Raw genomic sequence first — 27,121 nt, forward strand, 5'->3', positions numbered from 1 at the left:
TTTGGGGGGGGGGGAGCGGAGTACCCAGGGGAAACCCATGCAAACCGGTGAGAACATACAAGCTGCATGTAGATGCTACCCTTCGTTGGATTCGAAAATAAACCCATGCAAACATGGAAAAAGCATACAAACCCCATGAACATGTTGACCTTGGTCGAACTGAAACCCAGGCCCCAAGTGTTGCAAGGCAAAAATTCTAACCACTGACCCCAATGTATTGTCCTTCGCCGATAGGGGGTGAATTCTAGTACAGAGTGTGCACCAAGGCCTAGAGGCATCACGTTAAGCCTATGGCTAATGTAACGTTAATCATACCAGATTCATATTTTTCAATATACTAATACCAGAATATTATTCATGGGTATTCCCTTAATATTTAATAAGTTAAAAAAAATTGGATGAGGTACAATATCTGCCCTATTTGTCAGGTCTATCTCATGTAGTTTATGTGACAACAGATGTTAGGGATAAATATCTATGATCGTTGAGTAAAATATACAATGCAATGGCTGCCAATAATCACGAATAATAGGCTGAAAGTATAATAATTAGTAATGAAATTCAATGCCAGAACAAATTAATACACCTGTTATTCTGATGAGTGCACACAGTATCGTATAAGTACAGTTGATTAACACTGTGGCATGTATTCTTCTTGTTTAATTATAAGGAATATCCGAATTTCTTTAATGCTTAATTTATAAATCAGTCACATTATTCACATCAAGTTATACTGACGCAACTTTTTTTTATGGCTTAAATGGTTTTTTTTTGTTGTTTTTTGTTGTTAATATCTCTAAAAATGACATATGGGACTGTTAAAGTGACATCCATCTACATACTATAGAGCAGTGCTCTCCAATCTGTGGTTCTCCAGCTGTAAAACTACAATTCCCAGCATACTCTGGAAGCTACCACCACTTTTAATAAGGGTTCCCCAAAAAGTGAGACATGTCAAAATGGTTATATTGGTTTAGATGCAGGAGCTGGTTCCCCCACCAATCACCAATATTAAGTGACTGTATCCCAGCACTGAATTTAATGGTGAGATGACCACGGGTGTGCGCCCAAGACACTGGACTCATTCAGAGTTATAGAAAGCTGAGAACAGAAGTGCTCGTAGGTGTCTGAACTTCACAGTAATTTCAGTAAAGAGATTGCCTTGTGTTTGCTCTCATCTCCACCTTCTGTTCTAATTCTCAACATGTCTGATTTATTATTAAAGTTTTCAATTAGATACGCTTTAAAATATTTACTACGGTCTAAAACAGTCTTTTTCAACTCAAGTACCCCCAACAAGTCATCTTTACAGTATGTAATTATAGTCAGTACATCAGAATGGCCACTGATGTTCTTTCTATGGGATATCCTCAAGTCAAAAACCATTGAGATAACTGAGAACTGGAGTTTAGAAATATTGGTCTTAAGCCCCTTATTGCATTAAGTTCCAAATTCCGCCCTTAGAGGATGTCCATGGTTTATGAAATAGGGGCCTTTTTGTAATGAAGAACATATAGGAAACCATGGACTTCTAAATAGAGACGCGGATAGAATCTCTTGAGTCTAAGTTGAAAAGTAATTCCACCATATGCAGCAATGGGGTCATCTGCTACTGTATGTGATGGCCGCGGCTGGTCTTGTGCGGTGACACGGCGCATCAGTCATCCATGCTAAAAGGTTGCCACAAGTAATTTTTATATTATTCGTGAAGTATTATTTAGATATTGTATAGCACTGAAAGTAGACTACTGTATGCATGGAGGAGTTGTTTGGTCACTGTATGTTGGTATTATTTGAGCACTGTATGGTGGTATTTAATTAGGCATTGTGTGGCACTGTTACTTAGGCTCTGTAGGTGTATCATTTTTGCAGTTTATGGCTGTAACAGCATTTTATAGCAGTGTTAAGAAGACAACTGTATGAAAATAGTATTATTTGGAAAATATTCTCTATGTTGCTGTCAAAGGGTTATCCCCATCTTATAAAGTGATATGCAATCACTTTATGATCTGTGGGGGTCCAACCAATGAGATTCCCACCGATTATGAGAAAGAAGAAGCCGCAGTGCTGATTTAGCACTATATCCCCTTCTAAGTTTTCCCTTAGAGTCACTTCTGGCCAGCCGGCTGTGCAGGAATCTGCAGTCGGCCCTTTCCATGTGGAGAAAAGTGAGGCGGCCGTCGCATCCAGGCAGAGGATGAACGGAGATGTGGCAGCAAGCTCAGTTGTTTCCATAGCTCCCATAGAACTAAATGGAGAGAGCCCGTTCTTCACATAGATACTGGTCCCATAGGTGGGACCCACACCTATCACGCATTTATGGCAATGTCTGTGGAGATAGTATAAATGTAAGTAGGGAATCCGTGACCTGAATACAGATGTCCCATACACAGAGCCATTCGTCTCTTGTCGCTCAACCACTGTAGGACGCAGCACCGGAATGTCCTTCAGTTGAATCGCAACCTTAATTACGATCTGTGTTTTGTTGTAGATGTTTGTTTTGTTCGTTTAGATTTATTTCTCATCTCCCCAACTTATCATTGTCTATGATGTGTGACTAAACCTTAACGCTTAATGCAATATTTGCATAAGTGCTTGGCACACCCAACCTCCAAGAAAGTTCTGTTTCGTTTGGCATTCGAAACTGCTTTGCAGATGGCATAAAATAGCCTATGATTCACTTTGAGCTAATTTGAGATTTTGCTAAATCATGCTGTGTGGAAAATTGGTGTCAAACTGTATAACGCCATGGTTTGTTAAGAGCATTCACAATGTAATTTCAGCCCCCCAAAAATTGACTTGAATGCAAATTGCGCAAATTTGTATCAGAGTTGAGAGCTTGTAGTATATAGTTTCTGCAGATTGGTGGTAATTATATTTAACTCATTTAGCTAATAGTGTTATGTTTGTAGGAAAGCCAAAAACGTCTATAAAAAAACCAAAACCTAAATATATAGAACTTATCTTTTAAGCATGTTTGCCCTCGCAAACAGTCAGTAGCCCCAAGAGGACTGATATCACTTGTTCAGAACCCATCCTACTTTAAATGTGTCTACAGAGTGGGAAAGTGCCTACATGTGAGCCTTCATGGTGCCTCAGACTGATGGGGAGAGTTATTATTCTGCTCTTATCAACACTTATTGGTGAATGGAACAGTTATAGTAGATAAACAACAGAGCCCAAAAAAAAATAGGTCCTGGATACCCTAGGCTATCACACATAATAAACAACAAAGAAAAAAGAATGATGGGCAACAAGAGTAGATGGTAGGCAGGGTTTATAATGACAAATAGGTAGAAGGGGTTATGGTTAAAGTCCTAGTCCAACTCTGTATAACCTAAATTACATGGTGCCTCGCCGTAAAAAGGGTGGCTCCAACCACTAACCCTGGCTCGCCCTCACGATTCCCTAAAAGGGCGTCCCAACGCGTTTCCCCACTGAATGCAGGTTCATCAGAGGACAAAACAGGGATCAGTCGGGAAATGCGTTATGATTTCCTAAAAAGGCGTCCTGAGCGAGAGCCAGGATTAGTGGAGAAAGCCACCCCTTTTCGGGCGAGGCACCGTGTAATCTAGGTTATACAGGGTTAGACTAGGCATTTAACCATAACCACTTCTCCCTATTTATCATTATAAATTTTGCCTACCATCAACCCTTGTTGCCCTCCAGTCTTTTTTTTCTTTGTTGTTTATTATATGTGATACCCTAGGGTATCCAGGACCTATTTTTTTGGCTATCATACTTATCTGTTTATGTATCGGTATTTGTTTTATTTGCATTAAATGCTATGTTTTAAATATGCCCCCAGTGATATACAGTTTTTTCTTATGTAGCATTCATGACTTCTTGTAATGGAACAATAGCTAGATAGAGCTTGTGGCGGGAGAGGGGACTTTCCTGGTGCCATATGCCCTTTACCAGTGATTAGGTAACTTTGCTAACCTTCCTCGAGTTGGTATGAATTCTATGTAAGGATGAATCAATAATTTATATGCAAAAAAACAAACTAAATTTAAAACATGACCTTATCCCTTTTCTCATGCAATCTTTATGTAAAATTAAATAGTGTGACAATGAATAAAAAGGTCCATTGTAGTTCTGTTTAATAGGATGTCTTCCACCTATCTTCAGGCAACTGCTTTGGAACAAGGCACAATATTTGTTTCTTATAATAGGGACCTAGGCTCCTATTGAACAAGAGAAAAGGTGAGCTTCAGTCCAATAACTTATTGACATGTTGCATTCTTAAAGACATTCTGCAGCAGCTCGAGTGCGATATAAGAGGTTCTACAGCAGGGGAGGCAACTTATTATACCCTGCAGCTGTTGTAAAACAAATTTTGGACGCTCCCTATCTTCAAAAATAGATTCATAAGTGCAAAATATTCAATTGCTATTCTTACCAAATGCCAAAATGGTTAAATTCCAAAAACTATCCTCTCCATTAACTTGAAATAAATGTCGATGCCAGACAAATTGGTTTGAATATCTCAGAAACTGATCTTCTGGGATTTTCGCACCCATCAGAGTTTACAAGAAGAACATACAGTAAGTACCAATTATGTTGAGATAGAGGAGAATGGCCAGACTGGTTCATACTAACTGGGAGCTAAAATAACCATAACTTGGAGGTCCTGGGCGTCAATGCAAAATCTGTAACATGGCCCCACATGCAATGTAATACGTAGAATACTGATGTCTTCTTCCTCAAGGACCAGGGCCTGTGTACCACTGCTATCTCTGCATCCCCCATAACTATGTCCCTGTATTAGTTACAGTGGTATGCAGTAGAGACTCTCTGACATGTACAGTATAGCAAACCTTAAAGTGGTGGGCTACAGGAGCACAAGCCAACGTCAGGTTCTGCTTACGTCATCTAGGAGCAGAAAAACTGCGGCTACAGTTGGCGTAGACTGAGCAAAATTGGACAGTTGAATACTAGAAAAATATCACCTGATCTGACACATCTAACTTTTTGCTTCACAACGCACTTGGTAGGGTCTGAATTTGGTGTAAATCACATTACTCCATCTTGCCTTGGGTGCTGGTGGTGTTTATGGTGTGAGGAATGTTTTCTTGGTATGCGTTAGGCCTCTTAATACCATTTGGGTATTGTTTCGATTTCATAGCCTACCTGAGTATAGTTGCAGATCATCTATATTCCTTTATGGTATAGTCTATCCATCTTCTACTGGATACTTCCTGCAGAGCAACACACCATCATCTCAAGCTGGTTTCATTGCTCAGGCACTGAGGAAGTGGGCAGAGTTCCTTAAATGGTCCAGGGTGTGCTGGGATAGACTGGGGGCAATATTCCTGGTACAGGTGCTGGCCCTTTAAGAGCTGGGACGAGCGCGCGCGTGCACCCTACGGCATAGGCCGGGGGAGGAGAAGAGAGCAGAGCGCGCCGGCATCACTGGACAGGGCGATGCTGGCGATTCAGATAAGCTATCTGGCGGCCACTGGTGTGAGTGAGACCTGCGACATCTGGCGCTACAGTACCCCCTCTTACGCCCCCTCTTCTTACATCCAGAGCATAAGAGAAGCTTTTTGATGAGCGCAGGGGCATCAATGTTCCCTTCAGGTTACCAAGATCTCTCCTTAGGACCAAAATCCCTCCAGTCCACAAGGTAGAAAGTCTTCCCTCCAACCTTCTTGGTCTCCAGAATCTCCTTGACTTCAAATACATCTAAAGAACCCCTGGGGCGGATGCAAAATTTGAGGACTTACTGTACTGGTTGAGGACTACAGGTTTCAGGAGAGAAATATGGAAGGTGTTGGGAATCTTGAGAGTAGGAGGCAGTCTGTAAGACACGGGATTGATCTGACTTCAAAGGGACCAAGAAACCTAGGAGAAAATTTGTAGGAAGGAAACATTTTTAGAGGATAACCAGAATTTAACTCCGGGAGGGAATTGAAGAGACGGCCTTCTCTTCCTATCAGCGCATTTCTTCATTTGAGCCACCGCCTACAAGTTCGCTGACTTGGTTTACTGCCAGATCTGAAGGAAACTTCCATAGGAAACATTAGCTGCAGGAACTTCGGATGTAGCAGGCATCGGGAGAGGCACACGAGGATGTTGGCTGTAAACTATAAAAAAATGTGAAGCAGCCGCGGATTCACTTGTATAATTATTATTTTTAAAAATTCGGCCCACAGAAGTAGACGTTCCCAGTTGTCATGTTGATCCGATACAAAATGCAAGAGATAGTTTTCGAGTACTTGGTTAATTTGTTCAACTTGACCGTTGAACTACATATGGTATGCAGACGAGGAGTCCAGTTTGATGTCCAGGAGTTTACACACAGCTTTCCAGAATTTGGATGTGATCTGGAAAACCATGGTCAGAGACAATGTGGAGTGGTAATCCCTGCAGACAAAACACATGTTGAATAAAAAGACTAACCAGACGAGGAGCTGAAGGAAGGCCAGACAGAAGAATGAAATGTGCCATTTTGGAGAAACGATCAAAACTACCCAGACAGTGGTGCTGTCATCAGAGAAAGATCTGTAATATCCATAGCAATATACTGCCAAGGTGCTTCAGGGACCGTCAGTGGCTGGTGTAGGCCCATAGGTTTGGAATGAGCAATTTTGCTTTGGGCACACTTGGTACATGCAGAGACATAGTATTGAAAATCTTCGGGTAGTGTGGGCCACCAATAGTGGCGGGTGATGAAGTCCCAAGTCTTACGAATGCCAATTTGGAGTTGTGGCACCAGAAGAGAATCTTCTTCCTGTCTGTAGGAGGCACATAAATGTAAATCGATGATGTAGTTCAGAGTCCACCACCCAAACTTGTTTTTGTGTAGTTCTCCGTAGTATATATATAGAAAATGTAGATCCGGAGTTTCGTATGTAAAATATAACCTTTACTGTATTCTCATATCATTTTTTTTTAGAAAAGACGAACACGTACAGTGCATACATATGTAAAAAAAAACAAATATAATGGATTTTTCGGCATTTGTTCATGTCATATATCCAATATATTTAAATAGTCCGATTTTAGACAGCAATTTATGCGTATTATAATAAATGGAGAGTGTTCATCAAGTTTTAAACTTGGGATCCTTGCTTATAAATATCCAACAAGTATTTGAAGTGCGGGGCTCAATGCCCCCCTACCCGTCTGGTTTTCATCCGTTTCAGGGTTATTTTAGGCTTAATGTCAGGGGACCAGGAAGCCTCCCATGGGAGGTATATTTTTGCACATCGAGAGAGGTTCCATGGGAGATCCTTTCCTACACCAAGAGAGCTTTCTGTGCTCATGTCTGCCTGAAAATCACATTTTTGCATTGTAGCATGTGTTTTGGCTCAAATATTGTCATAGAAATAAAATGTAGATCATTAGAAAAATGAGGGTCAACTACAATTGAATTTCATGTATTATTCCTAAAATCTGGAAACCATTACGCTGACTGCAGTGGGAGCCCTTTTTCTTCTTTCCTGCATGGATGTGTGTTGGTGACCCCGGAACATTTTGGATTACAGTTATATTTGCTTGCTGTGCTCAGCCCTATCTTAAATTTGGTGCCATTAATGTTCCTTGATAAGTTACACTCAAAATATCAATAGGATGATGTGTGCTTGATGGAAGTTAAATGTCCCTAAATCCTATGAATTGATCTGCTAGAACTGTTTTCCACTTGAGTGGGGTGCTCGCCCAGGCATACATCCGCAGAACAACGGAGGTCATGGTGATGAAAGGAGAGGTGGGTATGTCGGCATATATGCACTCCATTCCCGACAGTGCCTTGCCTCAACAGTGGCTAGTGAAGCGGATATGCCATGCTCACTGGCATTTCTAAATGCCTCTCAGCTGGGGGCCGCTGCTTATTGCATCAATGGCACATACTGAGAAAAAAAAGGAAATACATAATTTTATCAAAGTACTAGATCATAATCTACCATCCCCCCTCTACTCCTCCTTCAAAATCATCACCACTAGACTAATAGCCCTTAATAGATAGAGATGTTATGCATATTTCAGGCACAGCGGCAATTCTAATGCATTTGTGAAAGGCTCCTTAATTTATGTCTACCAACTGTGTGTTGCCCTTTTTTTGGGGTAATGTCACCGTCCTAATGGTGTCTCTATTATACTCAAAGGTAGCAAATGAGGCTTATTGTGGGACGGTAATTGATTTTCACTGAGTGAAAATGTAAATAGCCATAAGAAATCCTCTGAAAGATAAGCAGGTCAAAATTGTCACCTAAAACAATTCAAGTACGAAACTTAAAGCTTCTCACGTTTAGAGCTCTTTGCTTCCAGTTATAAAGAAAAACATCCACATATAGCACGGAAATCGGAATTGTGCTCCTACAAGTTGTCCTTGTCTGTCTGTAGGAAATCCTTAAGTGGAATTTTTGATTTATTTTATTATTCCTCTTGGAGCGGAAATCCTTGGAATAAAAATAGCTGGAATAGGAATCTTTTTTTATTTTGTTTTATTTTAGATAATATTCATAAATTAAATTTATTTAATGGTTTATTATATTTTTTTAATGGCTAGTATATATAAAAAAAAAAAATCTGCATTTGGTAAAATGGAGACTATGATATTGCCAGCATTAATGTTCTATAGTGTGACAATGCCAATGGCTCTATAGCAGATTTACAGCTAATCGACGCTTGCTTGCATGATTGCCAATAGACTATTTGGAAGCAGATGGACAACAGCAACCAGTTAGATCATGTAAAGTGCCAAGACACAAATTTTCCACACCCGCTCTCTACAATTTTTTTTATTTTTTAAAATAAATTTTTCTCTTTCAACAGTTATCAACATCTAAAACAACCAAGGCAATTGGACTGGATTTGTCTGCTTATTACTTAGTGATGTTTTGGTTTTTTTCTAATGTTTTATATTCATGCCAAATTTAGTTAAAGCTTTACCATAGGAGTCGTTATAAGAACATATTAGAGAATCGGAGACATAGCATAATAGACATAATGTTATTAGATTTTCCCTCTTTAGCAGTAGGAGCATTTACTTGGTTAAATATCCTGCTGATCTAGCTTCCGATAATTCTAAGTAAAGTCCCATATACTAGATAGTGGGGAGATGATTCACATTACTCATATCTGCAACCCTATGACTTCAAACCCTTCAATTGGTCCAATGCATCCAAAGCAAAAAGCTACTCAACCTTGCATACAGTCTTAATGAAATATGTCCCACAGTCCTGCAGTTCTGTAAACCTACCGGTCTCTATGGCCACGGAACACAAACATAGCATATACAGTCTGATCCTGCAGCCAGTCCCATCAGCCCCCTCCCCTCTTCAACATATATTAGGTAGGCCAGCAAGAATTAAGGGACAGATAGAAGGAAGCACAACTGCAGGATCGGACTGCACATGGCCCTTGTACCATGGAGACACACAAACCTGTACAGGAGCTGCAGGCATAAAACGGCAGGATACCTCTGATCAAGACTTTTTGCAATGTTACTTGATTCCCCCTCTTAGATGGTATTGGAGAAATGAAAAAAACAAAAACTTTACTGCAAAGTTGCGCAGTCTGAAACGTCTTCCTAATAGCAGTAACCTCTGTATATTGTTTCTCAAGGAAGATGTATATCCACACTTTTAGTCATTGCCGAATCTAAATTATATTCCATAATTTTAAATTTTTTACTTTAAATTAATGTTAAACACCCTATGATGGGAAGCCTAAATTGTGCTCATCGGTTTAACACTGATAGGGCATCTGTATCATGGCGTAAATTACATGTGTCTGTCCTGGTGATAGATTCTCTTTAAATTATATGTAGAGTATTAAAAAGATCTGACCGGCTCTCCTGACATGACTGTTTTAGTAAATACTTGTATTCCCTATGAAATATTAATTCTTGAACTAGAATTATACATTGTGCTGTTCCTCTGTTAGTCATCCTGGAAATTTATGAATAAATTGACAACTGGGTGTTACCATTCCCCTTGATTATATGGTGTGTCCCTACACAGTCTCACACTGGAGGCATTGATTAGACTTTGTAAAATTCTGTAGGGCACACCCCATTGACAAGGGAAATGGTATCACCCAGTTGTGAACCTATTCATACATTGCCAGGTGAAATAACAGAGGAAAAGCACAATGCAGAATGCTAAGAGAAGATACTCCAGAATTATTATTTTATGGGGAATGCAAGTATTTACTAAAACAGACATGTGTGGAGAGCTGGCATGTCCTCTTTAATACTCCACATAGGTGTACTCTATCAAGTGCAAAAATGGAAGCATACGCCATAATATTCTGCCATAGAATTTATAATCCTGTATTGGTGTTTTACCAATTTCTGTCTTCACTCAAGAAAATCCAGGTTTCTACTGAATTGCAACGTAAATGTGGCATAATTGATAATGAAAGACTTTAATTATTAATCCCTGACTGGGTTCTTACAACATGTTATGCAATGGCAACAGCTGTGCCCAGAACACTTAGCTGCGTTACAATCATGGAGGAAAATTAACACAATAGACCATCTGAGTTAATAGGTTTCAGACTGGTGCTGATTGCATTAAAACAAAGGGTTAAGGAGTCACATTGAGGATCATGAACACAAGGAGGATGTTTCTGAAATCTTGTGCAGTTTCTTGTAACTCGTGGCAACCAATCAGATTTAAGATGTATCGGAAGTATTTGTCAGGGTCTTGTACCCAAATCTCTGAAGTGTGTAGAAGGAGCATGTAATATGTCTCCATACTTTCATTCGCTTTCTTTTATTCAGGAAAGCAGTACAAACTGTAGACATCTCATTTTGGGGACTGTGTAATGCTTCATTTCTCCTGTAGGAGTGCTGCAGGAAAGATCAACACTTACTGTGCCTTTCCCCCACAGATTACAGCTGCTCGCTGGGGTCAGAATAAGGACACCCTGCTGTGATCATCTTATCTTTGTAGAACTCCTATCAAAAAGAGATTGTCCAATGCGGACAACCCCTATAAGCAGGCCATAGACATGAGATTTTATTGGATGATCCTGCTGGTAATCATGTATCGATGGTGCCTGACCAAAAGGTCACCCGGTGTTTGTCATAGAGGCAGGAAGTAATGGACAGGTAAAATTTTAACTTGCCTCATCCTGCAGCCACTTATTGCCCTGTAACTATTGTAATAAACATGCTTGCTCAGTCCATACTGTAATGAAGATTTAAAGGGGTTTTCCAGTTAGAAAAAATTGATGACCTATCTTCAGGATAGGTCATCAATATCTGATTGGCACTCTCAGCACCCCCACCGAGCGACTGTGTTGAGGGGCCACGGTACTGATGTGGGTACTCGTTTCCCTTCATTCGTGTCACTGGTCTGTACTATGAATCGTTGACACACTTCAAGCGGCGGTACACAGTATTACAGCATTCTCCCATTCAAGGGTGCCGAAAGTGCCAATCAGATAATTATGGCCTATCCTCAGGCCATCAACTTCTTCTATAACTTCTTAACGACCGCCCACTGACTTTTGACGGCAAGCAGTGCAAGTCCTTCGTCTACAGCGATGTCTTTCGGCGTCACTGTAGAAGAGGCTGATTAACGCACTCCTGTGTGCGCTTATCCTCTAAGCAGGAGCTGTAACTTACAGCTCCTGAACTTAGAGCAGTCTCCTGAACACAGCTGGGATCCAAAAACATGATGACCCCAGCTGTTTAACCCTGTAATCCCCATGGTCCGTGACCGTGGCCTGAGCAAAGGGAACTCCCGTCTTCGATCACATCACTGGAAAAAAATAAAGTTAGCAAATAAATGTACACATTAATGGGATTAAAAAAAATTGTAACAAAAAATAAATAAAAAATGTCCCAAAAAAAGTCATTATTTTGCATAAAATATATTTTATTGCCCATATATTACTTAAAACAAAAGACCTATACATATTCGGTATCTACACGACCGGACTTAACCTGAAGAATAAATGTAACAGGTTATTTAGTGTGAAACTTGAACAGAGTAAAAAATAAACATAAAAAAACAATGCCGAGTATTGCTTTTTCCTATACTCATGCCGTAAAAATTAATTATATAAATTACACATAGAATTTTTTTCTATCCCTAAACTGCGCAAAAAAAATTTTGCCCGCATAAAACAAGGTGTCATACAGCCATATATCAATGAAAAAAATAAAATCACATCCCACATATATGAAATATAAATTATGTTATGCCGCTGGTGGTGCTCAAGACCGCAACACCAGACAATCGCTATCACAAGGGTGAAGCACGCATCAACACTAACCATAAACAAAATGCACAAGTGACTCACCAGTGGACGAGTGGAACCACACACCAAAGGCAGTAGACAATGTAGACGATGCACAAATGGAGTGGATGGCAGATGAATAGAATGAAAATAGTTAACAGATGAATAGACAGTGGACAGGAATTAACAGCACTCACTGACCCTATCTGAATATTATCCGACAGCAGGGCGAGACATCAGCTTGGTAGCAGACCAAACGCACTGGTAAGACAAACAAGCCGGAGGAGCTACTAATCAGAGAATACCCATGAAACCACAATACAAAACTAGATCTCTCAGAGGACTAACAGGTCTCACAGTACAAACCAACGCTAGACAAGTACAAAGTCACAAACAAGAATCTGGAAAGACTTAGCTCGTTCCAGAAACCGTATAACCAGCCCCTGAGTAATCCAGGCCTGAAGCACATACAGGCCCCAGAAAAGTACTCCGCCCTAATCAACCAAGCAAATCTATATGATGACCAAATCCAGATTCAGACCAAAGGCATTGCCTAGCAACACCCAATTACAGAGATAACAGAAATCATTGATTAGCAGAAGTCCGTAATGTTCTTGATTTGTAAATTTACATTGATGAATATATTCACCCAAAACTTTTCTTAGAAGGGTATTTCCACCATCGACTTATGGCATATCCAATTTGGCTCGACTGTTTCCATAACTCTCTTAAGAATCAATGAAGTCTGCGGCCACCTCTCCGCCTCACCAGGCGGGACGAGGGTTGGGCGACCCCCATCCTAGAGTTAGGTTCAGATAGATAGATAGATAGATAGATAGATAGATAGATAGATAGATAGATAGATAGATAGATAGATAGATAGATAGATAGATAGATAGATAGATAGATAGATAGATAGATAGATAGATAGATAGGCAGATAGATAGATAGGCAGATAGATAGGCAGATAGATAGATAGATAGACAGATAGATAGACAGATAGATATGGGATCGATGAATAAATACACTGAAGATAAATTAATGAATGATACTTCCAAGTTCCCAACCTTAAAGTCAAGGGTCAATTTTCTATAGGCTCAATATTCTATTTATTGCTTAGATTATAATGTATTTTCAATATATTGCAGCGGGCAGGTGCATTTGTGAAGGCATCATGGGAAATGTAGTTCCTGTAGCATCTGTTCTGCAGACGGTTGGCCAGTTCTGCTTGAGAACCTTAAGTTCTAGGAATCTGGTACATTATTCAGTCCTAATAATTTTCACACAGCCTGTGTGCCCATAAGATGACTCTGTTCTTCCTGGGCTCATTTGAATTTAAAGTAGATTAATCCTGTATTTCACTAGGAGAAGATAATCCCTATTCATGTCAGTAAACATTATGTCAGTGTGATCATCTAATTCATTATCTTCTCAGTTGTAATATAATTTATTAATGACCACTTTGCTCCCCTCATTAAAATGTCAGAAGGTGTCATACGTGGAATATAAATAATAAAATATCAATAAAAAGGAGAGAAAAACTAAAGCTCATAATAAAACATTGAGGAATTGTTCAACCAGTTTTATTATTTCACTTGTTCTGGATAGTTTGAAAGCACTAAAAGGGTTCTACATTTTTTTACATTGATGGCCTATCCTTAGGATAGGCCATTAATGTTTGATTAGTGGGGGTCAAACTTCCGGAAACTTCCACCTATCAGCAGAATGAAGTGGCTGTGTCTGTCATTTCAGCTTGTTCTATTGTAGTATTAGGCACAGCTGGCCATGTGGTCAAGCCATACCTATGTGACATGCCCCTTGTATTGTGTTGGTGGGGTCTTCCCTCTGATTGATCAACGTAAGGTCCCTGAAGAATCCCTTTAATAGACGAGAGATCATATCAGGCCAAATTTTGGCATGCTATATAGCTGAGGTATGGAGCAAAATCCATTTTATAGCTTATAAAATGCGGCCACATCCTGTTCCTGGTTCGTTCTACGACACATTTAATTCTGAAACAGGAGGGTATGACACTTGTTTCCCCTCAGCCCTTGTAAGAACATAGGTTGGCATTCACTGTACCAATAGGAAGGGATTGGAGATTTTTATTTATTTTTTTACTTTTTAAGATACAGCTTCTATTTATCCTGCATACATAGAAGCTGTATCGTTCATTCTCAGCCGAGTCTGTCAGTTCAGCTAAACCGACGCTCGGCTGAAAGTGGGTCCTGAGTGTTTTTGACACAGGATCCAGCTAATATCGGTCACATCTAAGTTATGAACTTAGATGTGATTGTTATAAGCTGGATCCCAGGTGTCATAACAACTCAGGACCTGCTTTCAGTTGAGCCGTCAGTTCAGCTGAACTGATGGACTCGGCTGAGATGGAATGATACAGCTTCTATGTATGCAGGATAAATAGAAGCTGTATCTTAAATAGTACCCATTTTTTTATTTTATTTTTAAATAAAAGGGACTTTGAAATTTGCATAAAAACACTAATACATTCATTAAATAACAATAAAAAAAATGTTACAAAGGTGTACATAGCCTTTAACCTCTTAAGAAATGTAGATACAAAATGGAGTAGTATAGTTTGTAGTTCTGTTAGGTCTGTATCTGGGCAAGATAAAAATAGGATAAATATATTGCCTTGCGAGACTAAATTGACCTTGTCTCACAACCGTTTATTGTACACATTAATTATTTTCCTTTCTCTCCCCCAGACTTGTGCAGAGAGAGGCGCAGGCTTTTCTCTCTTAGCCTTGAAATTCTGTAATTTAGAAATGCAATAAACAATGAGGTTTATTTCAAAAGACAAAGGGTGTACGTATATGATAGAATAAAAAGTAGGACCCATGACCATGTAAAATCACGTGCTTTCATGTCTTTTAAGGGGTTTCACACTGGGCGATTATCGGGCAGACAAGCGTTCATAGCACATCTCCCTGTGTAAACAGGGAGACGCGCTGCCGACATGATAATAACCTATGGGGAGGAGCGATCGGAGTAACAACCGCCATCCATAGCACCTTGTGATAGGAGCAAACGAGCGCCGATCAACGATATCTCGTTGATCGGCGCTTGCTGCACCGGCTGATTATCGGCCGGTGTAATAGGGACTTTAGTCATGAGCTGATATTGGTTAATCAAGTTTTCAATGGGGTGTGAGCCTCTATTGAGATTGGATAACCATGTATATTTATGGTATTAATAAAATCAGTTGTACTTTCTGAATAAATTCAGATAAGAATAGATCTTTCAGGATGTCGAGTCTACTTGCACAAGTTAAGGAAAATTCCACTGTAATAATCTCAATAATTTTGGTATTGGATAAACTCTACGACAGGCGTACTAAGTAAAGCCTAAGTCCAAGTCCAAAAAGTTCTGGAATGTTTATTATATTATAAGGGATTTCTGTTTCTGATAACAAGTAGCAAAAGTTGGAATGCGGCATCTTTCTACCATGTCCATTATGAATTTTTTTGTCTCCATTCCCGGTGTATTTTCCTCCTTTCCTTTTTCTCCCAGTGCTCTGCATTAATTTTTCCACCGCTTCTCCACTCTTCCCTTAGATCGTCCACAATGATCACTAGCTGCACCTCAGAGGTGGGTTCTTTTGGATGCTGTACCGGCTACCCTGGTAGTAAGGCCCATGTTTCTAAAGTTGTACACAGTTAAACTTAGAAATGGTGCATCCAGGTTTGCTCTGCGACGGTTACAGTTTTTCCTTCTCGGCTAAGAAGTCTAGAAAATACTTGTGTGCGCACTGTCAGTCCCTAATTTTTCTTCCTTCGTCACACAAACTAGGGGCAATTTTATAGGAAGCCAAATATCTTCCAGTATGTTTTTGAAGTGTGAATAAAAAAATAAAAAACTCCATGCAGTTTTTGTCTTTGGTTGGATTTGAACTTTGGATTTAGCTGCTGAAACCACTGAGCCACCAAACAAAGCCAACAAAGGTTGGGAGAAGACGTAAACTAAAGTAAGTCACAACCAACAGAAGCTCTGGGTCCAGCAGATAAAAGAGAACATGAATTATACAGGACAATATTATAGCCCAAAATGTACAAATACAGTATAATTCTGTACAACCTTCAATTATGTGTCAAGATCATGACTGGGATGCCCTGGTACAGATCTTGCATCAGGATTCACCTCTGGTTTGGCTGTTCGATTTGAAATTTCCATTCTCTTTAGGTTTGTCCCTGTATTTAATGGGATGAGCAATAATCAGCCACGGGTTCACAAGTTGATTAAGCATGATTTCAATTAAAAGGGCACAAACCTCACATGCAGGCAAAAGTTGTTCCTCCTGTCAATCGATAACATTCAAGAGCACAGAGACAGGTAGGAAAGTGTGTTTCCAGGTGGAGGTACTTACCATAAAATATTAGGGAGCTGCATTAATAGTGTGTGTGTGTGTGTGTGTGTGTGTGTGTGTGTGTGTGTGTGTGTGTGTGTTTGTGTGTGTATATATATATATATATATATATATATCAAGTCTATGTGTGTGTGTGTGTGTGTGTGTGTGTGCGTGCGTGTGTGTGTGTGTGTTTGTTTATATATTCTGTGTGGGCATGTATGTAAATGTTCTGTGTATGTACATTATACATGAGTATATGGGTGTGAGTGCGTGTGTGTGTGTGTGTGTGTGTACGTATGTGTTTCGTGTATGTATGTGTATGTATGAATGCGTGTGTGTATGAATTTATGTGTGTGCATGTGTACACTCTGTGTGTGTGTATAGGTATTCTCTGTCTACAGGCATGTGTTTGTGTATGCATTATCTGTATGAAGGTGTGTATGTGTATAGGCATTTGTGTATGTACTGCATATATATTCTGTGTATGTAGGTATGTTTTTGTATGTATATATTCTGTGTATGTAGGTATGTTTGTATGTATATATTCTGTGTATGTTTGTATGTATATATATTGTGTATGTAGGTGTTGTGTGTGTGTGTGTGTGTGTGTGTGTGTGTGTGTGTGTGTGTGTATGTGTTTGTGTGTTTTTGTTTGTGTATATGTGTATTTGTTATCCTTTATCTCTAGGTTGCCAAATATTGTACAGCAAGACGGTGATATGTACTGTATGTGTGTGTGTATGTGTGTGTGTGTGTGTGTGTGTGTGTGTGTGTGTGTGTGTATATATAATTTTTTTTTTTTACTTTTAATGAAATATTAAATGCCAAATAAACCATTAAAATAAATGTCAGCTTCATCAGTGGCAGCTGCTCTCCACAGTAGGAAGGGAGGGTAATATAGGAGCAGGGCAGCAAGAAAAGCCCACAGCGGTCTGCAAAGTCACTAGTGGGAAAAAAACAAAGGCCTCTCCATGAATGTAACACAGATGTGCCCATAGCCAAACTGTCAGAAGCAGTTAGGATGACAGCTACTCACAGTTCATTATTTCCTTCTCACAGGTCACTGGGTGACAAGCTGGGTCAGGATGCTTTGTCGGCTGCTACACTTCTTTCTATTCAGTCTCAATAAAGGTAAGCTACTTAATTTGATAAGCTAATATAGACAAATGCATCCAAATTAATAGAGAAATACCACCGCTCTACAGGTTATTGTGTGCTGTTATATTACTCCCATGGGGCATTTGGTCTTTTCAGCTGAATAATAAGGGGGCTTTTATTTTCCTATATGTCATATGGCATTCTGACACAGGTTATACAATACAATACTCACCCCTCCAGGATACAAATGCTTCAAGGATATTCCAACCCAACCTTGTCTCCAGATATTTCACCAGTCAATTAATAGCAGCAACAAAGCACATATATCAATGCTTAAAAAAAAAAATTTTTTAGATAACCCTTAAAGACAAAGATACTTTTACATGTGTTTTATGAGTGCCATCGTGTACATACTTACCAACATTTGGATCCTAAATAGCAGGAAATTTTTAGCTCTACCTCATAAACTTGCTTAAAAACTCCCCTCTTTCAGCAGATTTGCATAAACTCCACCCCTTGGTCTACTTTGTAGGAGAGTCCACCATAAAAATTGGGTCAGTTGCATGTATGGAGTGTCATGTTGACCACCATATAATCTAAGATCCCAACATGCTATCCTTTTACACTAAAGGAACACTCCAAAAGACTTATTCATTGTGTAATTCCTAGTGCAGGACCTTAGGGGGCGGTGCATGACACAGGGATTCTCTGTCATGCTCCGCCCCTCAGGTCCTGCATTAGATATAGCTCAATGTGATCGTTTTATAATCGTTGCATCCTCTTTGATGTCAAGATCCCCACAATATTTGCTATAGACTAAAAGGTGAGTAATTTTCTTTTTACTTATTCTGGGTTAAAAAACAGGGATCTAAACTGGCAGAGTTATTGTACTATCTAAGCAGAACCTTCATGCCAATCCGGAGAGGAACTTACATATATTAATAGACATATGTGCCCTTTTTAGCCATTTAGTTGCATTAGTTACATGACATCAATTTCTTGTCGCTTTCAAGACTATTCCTGTTTGAAAAGGGTCAAGGGCTTGGGAAATCTTAACATACACTATTTTCCGGCCATGCGTGGGGCTGTTTAGGAGATATCTAGTAAGCACAATTGCCCTTTCCAGTTCTGCTTTCACAGGGCACCAACTCTAAAAAGAACCTGTACAGGAAAAATATCTTGTGGCTTCCACCTGGATCATCATCCCTGTTTAAAAAAAATAAAAAAAGGCATGAATTTGGATTGAATCTTGATAGTTCCAGTGGTCGAGAAGGTTTCTGAATACTGTTTGTTTAATATCACATTTGTCCTTTGGATATCAGAATGAAATCATTTTACTGTAAATCATTCAAATCTAAGTACAATGAACTAAGCTTTTTATAACTAACAGTACCAGGATGTTCCATTTATCCAATGATTTCCTGATTCCCTACCACTTCCTAAGTTTCATCATATTAAAGCAGTTTAACAGCTTAAAGGGGTTGTCCACGACTGGACAGTTGATGACCTATCCACCGGTGGGGGTCCGATACCCGGGCGCCGTACCGATCAGCTGTTCCTGCTGCCCCTGGGCTCTGGACTTCCATGCCGGAAGCAGATGACTCCGTTTACGGAATAGTGGCCAAGCTGCAGTACTGCAGCTCTGCTCCTATTCAAGTGAATAGGAGCACAGCTGCAGTTCTGCAGAACGGCCGCTGTGCAGTGGTCGGAGTCATCTGCTTCCGGCTCCAACTACTGCATACTGTTCAAAATATCTGGCAGTCGGAGCAGCAGATTGGTGCGGGATCCGGGTTTCGGACCCACACCGATCATATCCTGATGACCTATCCCTTTAAGTCCCTCCCACCGTAAATTTACCAAGGACAGTCCTGGTCCTTAAACCCACGCAAATGTATATTTACGCAGCTCTGAATGAGCTCTACCACTGCCTATTTTGGTTCCGGTGGTGATGGGACTGATCATGTGATCATGCAGATTCCGGTAGGAGAAGGTCTAACTAGACCCAGCACAGCCCTAACAGTGAAAATTGTCACTATAACAGGGATTAGATCGTTGCAGTAGCGCTATCCCCAACACAAGTACCTCTAATTGGACTTAATTAGACCATGATGAACGCCAATAAAGTCGATTTTAAGTAACACTATATTTTTACCAGAAAGCTTTTAGCTTTTTTTAGAAGCATTTTTTTTAAACTATTTTACAAGCTAGAAGCGTAAAAATTATAGAAAGGAAACCTGCATTACTCACGGAAAGAAACATTGGAAAAAATCTTTTTATTAGCCCAAAAATTTTTAAACAAGTTGTTTGGAAGGAAGAGAATAGAATGTAGCACGGGATGGGTTGTCCTATCAGGGTACCAAAAATATTTTATTTTAACACCTTACAAATGGGTTTATCAGATCTTTTTTTTTTTCTATCCTGCACAGCTGGAATCTTATTGCTCGACATGGAAAACAACTTCCGTTTTTGCATGCACTGGTTTTTAGGTATAATCTGCTTTTATTAACTTTTTCAGAAAATGAAAAAAACATGTATGACAAAATGGTATCACACAATAAAATATACAAATCCAGACAACATTAAGTCATTTATTAATTCCATGCCGCCTAAAAGAGTAACTAAATGACCTAGCACGATCTTGGCGTGGTTGTCACGAAAATCTCAAAAAACAATGTATTATTATCAATAAGATATTAATTTCTAAAAACTGTGCACTGTTTTTTTTTTATGGTGATATGGGTTTTTCTACTTTTTTTTGGAGGGGGGGAGAGGGGATTTGGGGTTAGAATTTGATACATCTGTGGAATATTTTATATGATGACTGATTATATTGTCTGGAATTAAATAGCTTCAATCTCAAGAGCTGGAAGGTTCTCAATGTTGAGAGACCTCTCAGCAATCCTCACTTTGTGGACTACATGACTGAGCGAATTTGGCAAAATACGGTAATAAGTGGATATTTTCTTTGAAAATGCAAGGTATAAATCAAAAGTAAAACATACAAATATTCTTCCTTCCATTAATTTTACTAACAGAATAAAAATTTGAGCTTGAAAGCCAGAGGGCTTCTGAGATATTTCAATACTTTCTGGGGAATCTATCTAACATAAAACTGAAGGAAAACATCTAATGTCATTGAACAATAAATATCTGTTCTGTCAGTAGCTTACCTTTGAGCTGAGGCCTTGGGATGTTTCTCTTCGAGAATCCTCACCAACGCCACTGTCAGCTGCTTCACCTCCCTCGGGTCACCTACAGGCAATGGCTGGCCAGCCAATGGTTGTGAAAGCTGCTGTTGATTGAAATGCCTGGCATCATTTGTAGAAGTCTTAAATATTGAAATGCTTCAATGTCATGCTACACTTGCTTATATATTTTATTCCAAGACAAGGTAACACAATTATGGAAAAATTGTGTTAGAAATTAGTTCCCTTTTTAATCTATTTCTACTATTACCTAACCTAGAAGGTTAGGACTTAGATTTGCTATCTTCAGATGGCATACTTAAAGCATACCAATGTTCAAATGTCAAAAAAGGTCCAGGAAGTAGCTAAACAACTACAACCATTTTTAGCAGCTACGGAGTCCTCTTTTAGTCACAAAGTCACGCAGGCTTAATAGAAATGTGCTGCCTGCTCTATCACTCAAATTTCCCTCGGGCTTCTCGTTTTAGACTTTACAGTGATTTAAATGCTAATCTATGGCACCCTGAGGGTGAACTATCAAAAAAATAGTCTTCCAATACAGTCTTGAGGAACATCTATGCACAGGGCCATATCTATAACAAGGCACCTAATGAGCCATTGAGCAGCAAGCTTACTATAGGCTGATGACGTGTGATGTATCTGCCAGTGCCCAGTGGTCCCTGCACTTAGTCAAGTAACCTACTAATATGCTGATTATTAATAGAAATCACTAGATTACCTTTACTGAATGTGGAGCGGGACCACTGAGCTCTGGCTGCTACATCGCTTATCAGCTACCAAGCCAAGGTAGTTGTAGTCTGCCTGTGATGCCGCTGAGCCTGCCACCTGTGACCGTTCTTTCCTCTCCTGGCCATGTCTCGCCAAAGTCCTGCCGAGCAGATGAACTATACACCACAGGTAATGGTCCGTCGGAGCATGGGGTCTCAATCTATTTTAAGGTAGGAAGGCCCTTTTACATGGGCTAATGATCGGGCAAACAAGCGTTTATATAAACGCTCGTTTGTTGGCTGAACGTATCAATAATGCAGCAATAAATATTATTGTTGTCGGCGTGAAAATGCAACGTAGCAACGATTGCTAGTCCCCATATATAACCACTCATTGCTCCTTGTGAACGAAGCAAATAAGCACCGATCAACGAGATATGTCAATGATCGGCGCTCGTTTTCACAGCCCATATTGGCCGGTGTAGAAGGACCTTGAGTCTTGGTTCTCAAATCATTTCGGGGTCTGAGTCTGGGGTCTGAATTCATTTTGGGGTTCTTGGTTCTGGGTCTGAACTAATCTGGCGGTCTGATTCTGGGGTCTGAATTCATTTTGAGCGTATTGTCTGGAGTCTAAATAAATTTGGGGGTCTGAATGAATGTATGTGTGAATTGTATGGCACTATTATGTGACCCTTATATGTTATTTTTTGTATTTAATAATGCAACAAAAAAGGGGCAAAACATTGACTTAAAGGTGGCAAATTCAGTATTGGTTTTCTAGAGCAGCATGAGCTATAAATAAAACTGCTAAGCTAATCAACAATCCTATGACAAGGTAATATTTTCATGGGACAACCCCTTCAAGATAAATTTTGGAAATTCCTGAAAAATTGGAAATGTTCAGGTAGTAAAGGTAGGTGATTTAGGTGGACATACAGCAATAGTATTCAACCGTAAATTTGTAGTCTTTCTCTTAAATGGGGGCGACAAGATGTTTGAGATCAGAGAGGAGGCAAACCTTTTGCTGATAAGCCAAATGTAACATTTGGGAACTTTAATTGCCCCACGAAAAGATAAGGGAAGTTTAAAGGCAGATCCTTTTTAGCCCTCATTGACTTTAATGGCGGAATGTGGTTCCTCTATAAAGAAAGAACTCCCAAACAGCTCATGTTTATTTGGGATGGCTAGAATGGTTAGTATTAAGATGTGAAGTAGATAATTTATGATCTCCAACCTGAATAAACATGTCTGCTATGATCAATCCCTCCAGATTGGTCAAGGCACGCTCTGGTAATGCCTTCAAGCAGAGACATAGCTAGGGTTTCCTTCACCTGGGGCAAAGTTTGCTGGCCTAGCGCTGCATCTAAGTACTCTGGTCGAGGCAGAGTGGCTTGTTGGCCCCCAACCCCGTGGGCTCATGTTCCACCAGCCCCTCCCCAAAAACAAAAAAAACATGGCAATGATATCACATAGCAAATTGTGTTTAAATCTCTTATTGATTGGGAACATGAGATTACTAGAATGCTCCGTTCTTAGTGTCTTCACTCTCAACACTAGAATTCTGCTGCAAATGATAACTAGACACAGCCATTGAGCTTTTACTCATGTTTACACATCAGTTTTAATTGAAAAGAAAAATTTCATCTCCACTTTTATCCTTATTTCCTGTCACTGGAAAGAGTCATTTAGGTGTACTTATGTGTCGTAGTTTCTAGCATTCTGCAATTATTCAGTCTGTCAAAATCATAGAAGACAGGGCAGTTAGCATAATGGTTTTGTGTAATGTTTCATTAATGTATGGTCACCAAAAAAAGTAAAATGTAGCACTAATGTGTTTGTAAGTACTTAAAGGTACACTTGAATGCCAATGTCCTTGAAGCTTTAGAAAAACCGCAACTAATGCATTGGCTGCATGCATATTCATACACATAAAATAGTATGTGTGTATATATATATATATATATATATATATATATATATTTATTATGTGTGTGTATGTGTGTGTGTATATATATATATATATATATATATATATAAAACTAATATATATATATATATATATATATATATATATATACACACACACTCTGTGTGTGTGTGTGTGTGTGTGTGTGTGTGTGTGTGTGTGTGTGTGTGTATATATATGCATTTATATATATATATTTATATATGTATAATAACTATTATACTATCTATCTATTATCTATCTATCTATCTATCTAATATCTATCTATCTATCTATCTATCTATCTATCTATCTATCTATCTATCTATCTATCTATCTATCTATCTATCTATCTATCTATCTATCTATCTATCTATCTATCTATCTATCTATCTATCTATCTATCTATCCTCCTGGATAGGATGTTGAAATGTTCTTAAGTTTTGTTTGTTAAAACAAAATTTGTATTATAAAATTATTGTAAAATAAAACGGATACTTGAAGTCATTTCAGAGTTTTGTGACAACCGTAATATAATTTAGACATGACAGTTTAAAGTGGTTGTCCGATTTAGACAATTTATTTTTGTTAGGAGGGTCAATGACAAAGTGATCACATGGTGTCCCGCTACTAGGAGCACTGGTGGTCGTCTGTAATCTATAAAGTCACCTGGGAGCAAGTTCTCAATTTCCCTGCAGCACCACCGCAGGAGAAATGAAGCATTACACAGTTCCAACTATAATAATGGACTGTCTGTAAAATGCACAATCATGCTTGGTTTTCCAAAGAGAGATGCCTTTGTAGCCATTTTCTACTTAGTCTAATGATTGTATTAACTCTGAATTTCCTAGCAGGGTATTGGACAATGGGTTTTCTAAAACCGATAACTTGCCTCAATGCATTTCCGTGGATGAAACATATTAGCCTATAAAAACTCTAAGATTCTGACTGATAATTATTCACAAAAATTTATATTTCTTTGCATTCTAGCTGAGAGCATATTAAACACATTGTCCAATGTATACATGTTAGATGATTTTTCTTTAATATAGTAGCTCATTTTTCAGGGTTGTTTTCATATTGTAATTGTGATATTTTTAGGGAATTTGCAGAATATATTTTGTCATAACCAAATATGTCAAATTATGGAAGCTCAGAAGGGGCCTTCATCATCTAGGAACCTTCACCCCCCACCCCAAGATAATTCCAACTGACTACAAGTCTCTGATGCCTTGAAGCCCAGAATCAGGGCATTGTATAATGTTATATAGATTATGTATTATTAGGGCACTGTATGGCATTATTACATAGGCACTATGTAGCTATGTTATATTGGCATTATGGTGCCATTATCTTGTATGGTGGTATTATTTGAACATTTTAGAGAACAGACAAATGAATATGTCTTGGTCAGTAGGAACACTCATGTGAGCCCCCTTGGCCACTAGGAAGCACTTTGAGGGCTTAATTAATTGCATGCATCACAGGGAATCTCATACCCTCCCCCGTCTCCCAAATAAGGGCCATTTAGTGGGTGCCAGTGAACCAACTGATTCTACTTTATATGCCCTAAAAAATGGTGCTCTGTCATGTGAGTCATTTTCTCTTAGGTGAATAGTTTTGTGTTTGCTTTATTTTTGTGAAGGATATTACCTACAAATCTCTTCCGAATTTCTGGACAGAAAGTATTATTTTGTGTTGAAAGTCTAAAACACCTACAAGTATCAAAAGCAAATGACAGTAACGTTGACACTGCACATGCAGCTATAATGACCTGTTTCTGAGGTGCACTTGACGGAAATTACTTACATACCTTGGGAAAAATTGAGCCCCTGATTCCAAAGCCCCATAAATGTCCAGAGTTATTTCTTTCTCTGAAATATAAATATCAGTATTTGAGTTACGCAACCGTCAAAAGAAGATTGACACTTGGCATGTTTGTCTTAGGGAGAGAGATGCTTAGAGAAAAGAAGAAGTGTCTCTGCTTTGCCCATTATGTCTTTAGTCTTTATCTTTTATTTTCTTGACATGTTTCATATCAACCAGTGCCCAATTCATCATGACAATTAGATCAACAAGTAAAAAGGTCCAAACTGTAGACAAAAAACCCTCAATGCTTTTCTTAAACATTGTTCCAAGACTTAAAGAGACTCTGTCACCACATTATAAGTGCCCTATCTCCTATATAAGGAGATCGGCGCTGTAATGTAGGTGACAGTAATGCTTTTTATTTAAAAAAACGATCTTTTTTCACAAAGTTAGGAGCAATTTTGGTTTATGCTAATGAGCTTTCTTAATGCCCAAGTGGGCGTACTTTTACTTTCGACCAAGTGGGCGTTCTACAGAGGAGTGCATGACGCTGACCAATCGGCATCATGCACTCCTCTCCATTCATTTACACTGCACTAGCGATATAGATATATCACTATGTGCAGCCTCATACACAAGCCCTAACATTACTAGTGTCCTGATAATGAATACACATGACCATCCAGCCTGGACGTCATGTGTACTCAGAATCCTGACACTTCTGAATCTTTTTTTGTGAGATTCCGGCAAGTTAAACCAAATCTCGTTTAGCTCCGAGATCTCGCGAGATTTCGTATCCGTTGCTGGAATCTCACAAAAAAGAGTCAGAAGTGTCAGGATTCTGAGTACACATGACGTCCAGGCTGGATTTCATGTGTATTCATTATCAGGACACTGTAGTAATGTTAGGGTTTGTGTATGAGGCTGCACATAGTGATATATCTATATCGCTAGTGCAGTGTAAATGAATGGAGAGGAGTGCATGATGCCGATTGGTCAGCGTCATGCACTCCTCTGTACAACGCCCACTTGGTCGAAAGTAAAAGTACGCCCACTTGGGCATTAAGAAAGCTTATTAGCATAAACTTAAATCGCTCCTAACTTTGTGAAAAAAGATCGTTTTTTTAAATAAAAAGCATTACTGTCACCTACATTACAGCACCGATCTCCTTATATAGGAGACAGGGCACTTATAATGTGGTGACAGAGTCTCTTTAACTTCATTAATTCATGTGCACTATTTATACCATTCTTAATTCTTCTCATAACACTATATAAAAAAAAAAAATTCCCCTGCTATTCCCCGTCTACAAACACCGTATAAAAAATATAAATATAGACACTCACCCCAAAATACAGTATTGAACTCCAACCCCCATCTTTCTCATCCTGGCAACGAAAGGAGGTGTTGATAGCAGGTATGTATCTGTACCACTGGCACTTATAAGGACACTAGTGGCAATTGTATTCGCTTATTGAAAAGAACGAAGAGTTAGAAGTGCATGTTTTTTTAAGAATTTTTTCTTCAATTCTTTTATTTTATATGAATTTATTTAGTATTCCTCTTTCTTTTTATATCATCTATATTTGCAGCATAAGAAGAATGCTTTACAGTTGAGTTTGGGCAGTGACCTCACCAACACTCAGCAGATAACTCTGCCCCCTCACCGTGCTTTGTGTTTGCTTTTTACATTCTTCCTTTTGTGTCTTATGTGTGGCAGTAGAATAGACCTGTCATTCTATCATTAATCCTCTGCCTACTAGTGATAGTGATCTGATAACATTCAAT

The 27,121-nt window shown here is 39.1% G+C and overlaps 1 protein-coding gene across 1 annotated transcript; it reads right to left on the reverse strand.

The window, feature by feature from the left end:
* Window positions 1-17,185: 17,185 nt before the first annotated feature.
* On the reverse strand, window positions 17,186-26,829 carry DCDC1 (doublecortin domain containing 1). Its single transcript, XM_075837008.1, has 4 exons — window positions 26,680-26,829; window positions 25,337-25,397; window positions 20,836-20,957; window positions 17,186-18,871 (listed from the first exon to the last, which is right to left on the reverse strand). The coding sequence occupies exons 1-4, from the start codon at window positions 26,718-26,720 to the stop codon at window positions 18,766-18,768; spliced, it is 330 nt and encodes a 109-aa protein (XP_075693123.1). The 5' UTR covers window positions 26,721-26,829; the 3' UTR covers window positions 17,186-18,765.
* Window positions 26,830-27,121: the final 292 nt, after the last annotated feature.

This window comes from Rhinoderma darwinii, chromosome 9 (genome assembly GCF_050947455.1).
Source record: "Rhinoderma darwinii isolate aRhiDar2 chromosome 9, aRhiDar2.hap1, whole genome shotgun sequence".
In the NCBI taxonomy this organism is placed as follows: Eukaryota; Metazoa; Chordata; class Amphibia; order Anura; family Rhinodermatidae; genus Rhinoderma; species Rhinoderma darwinii.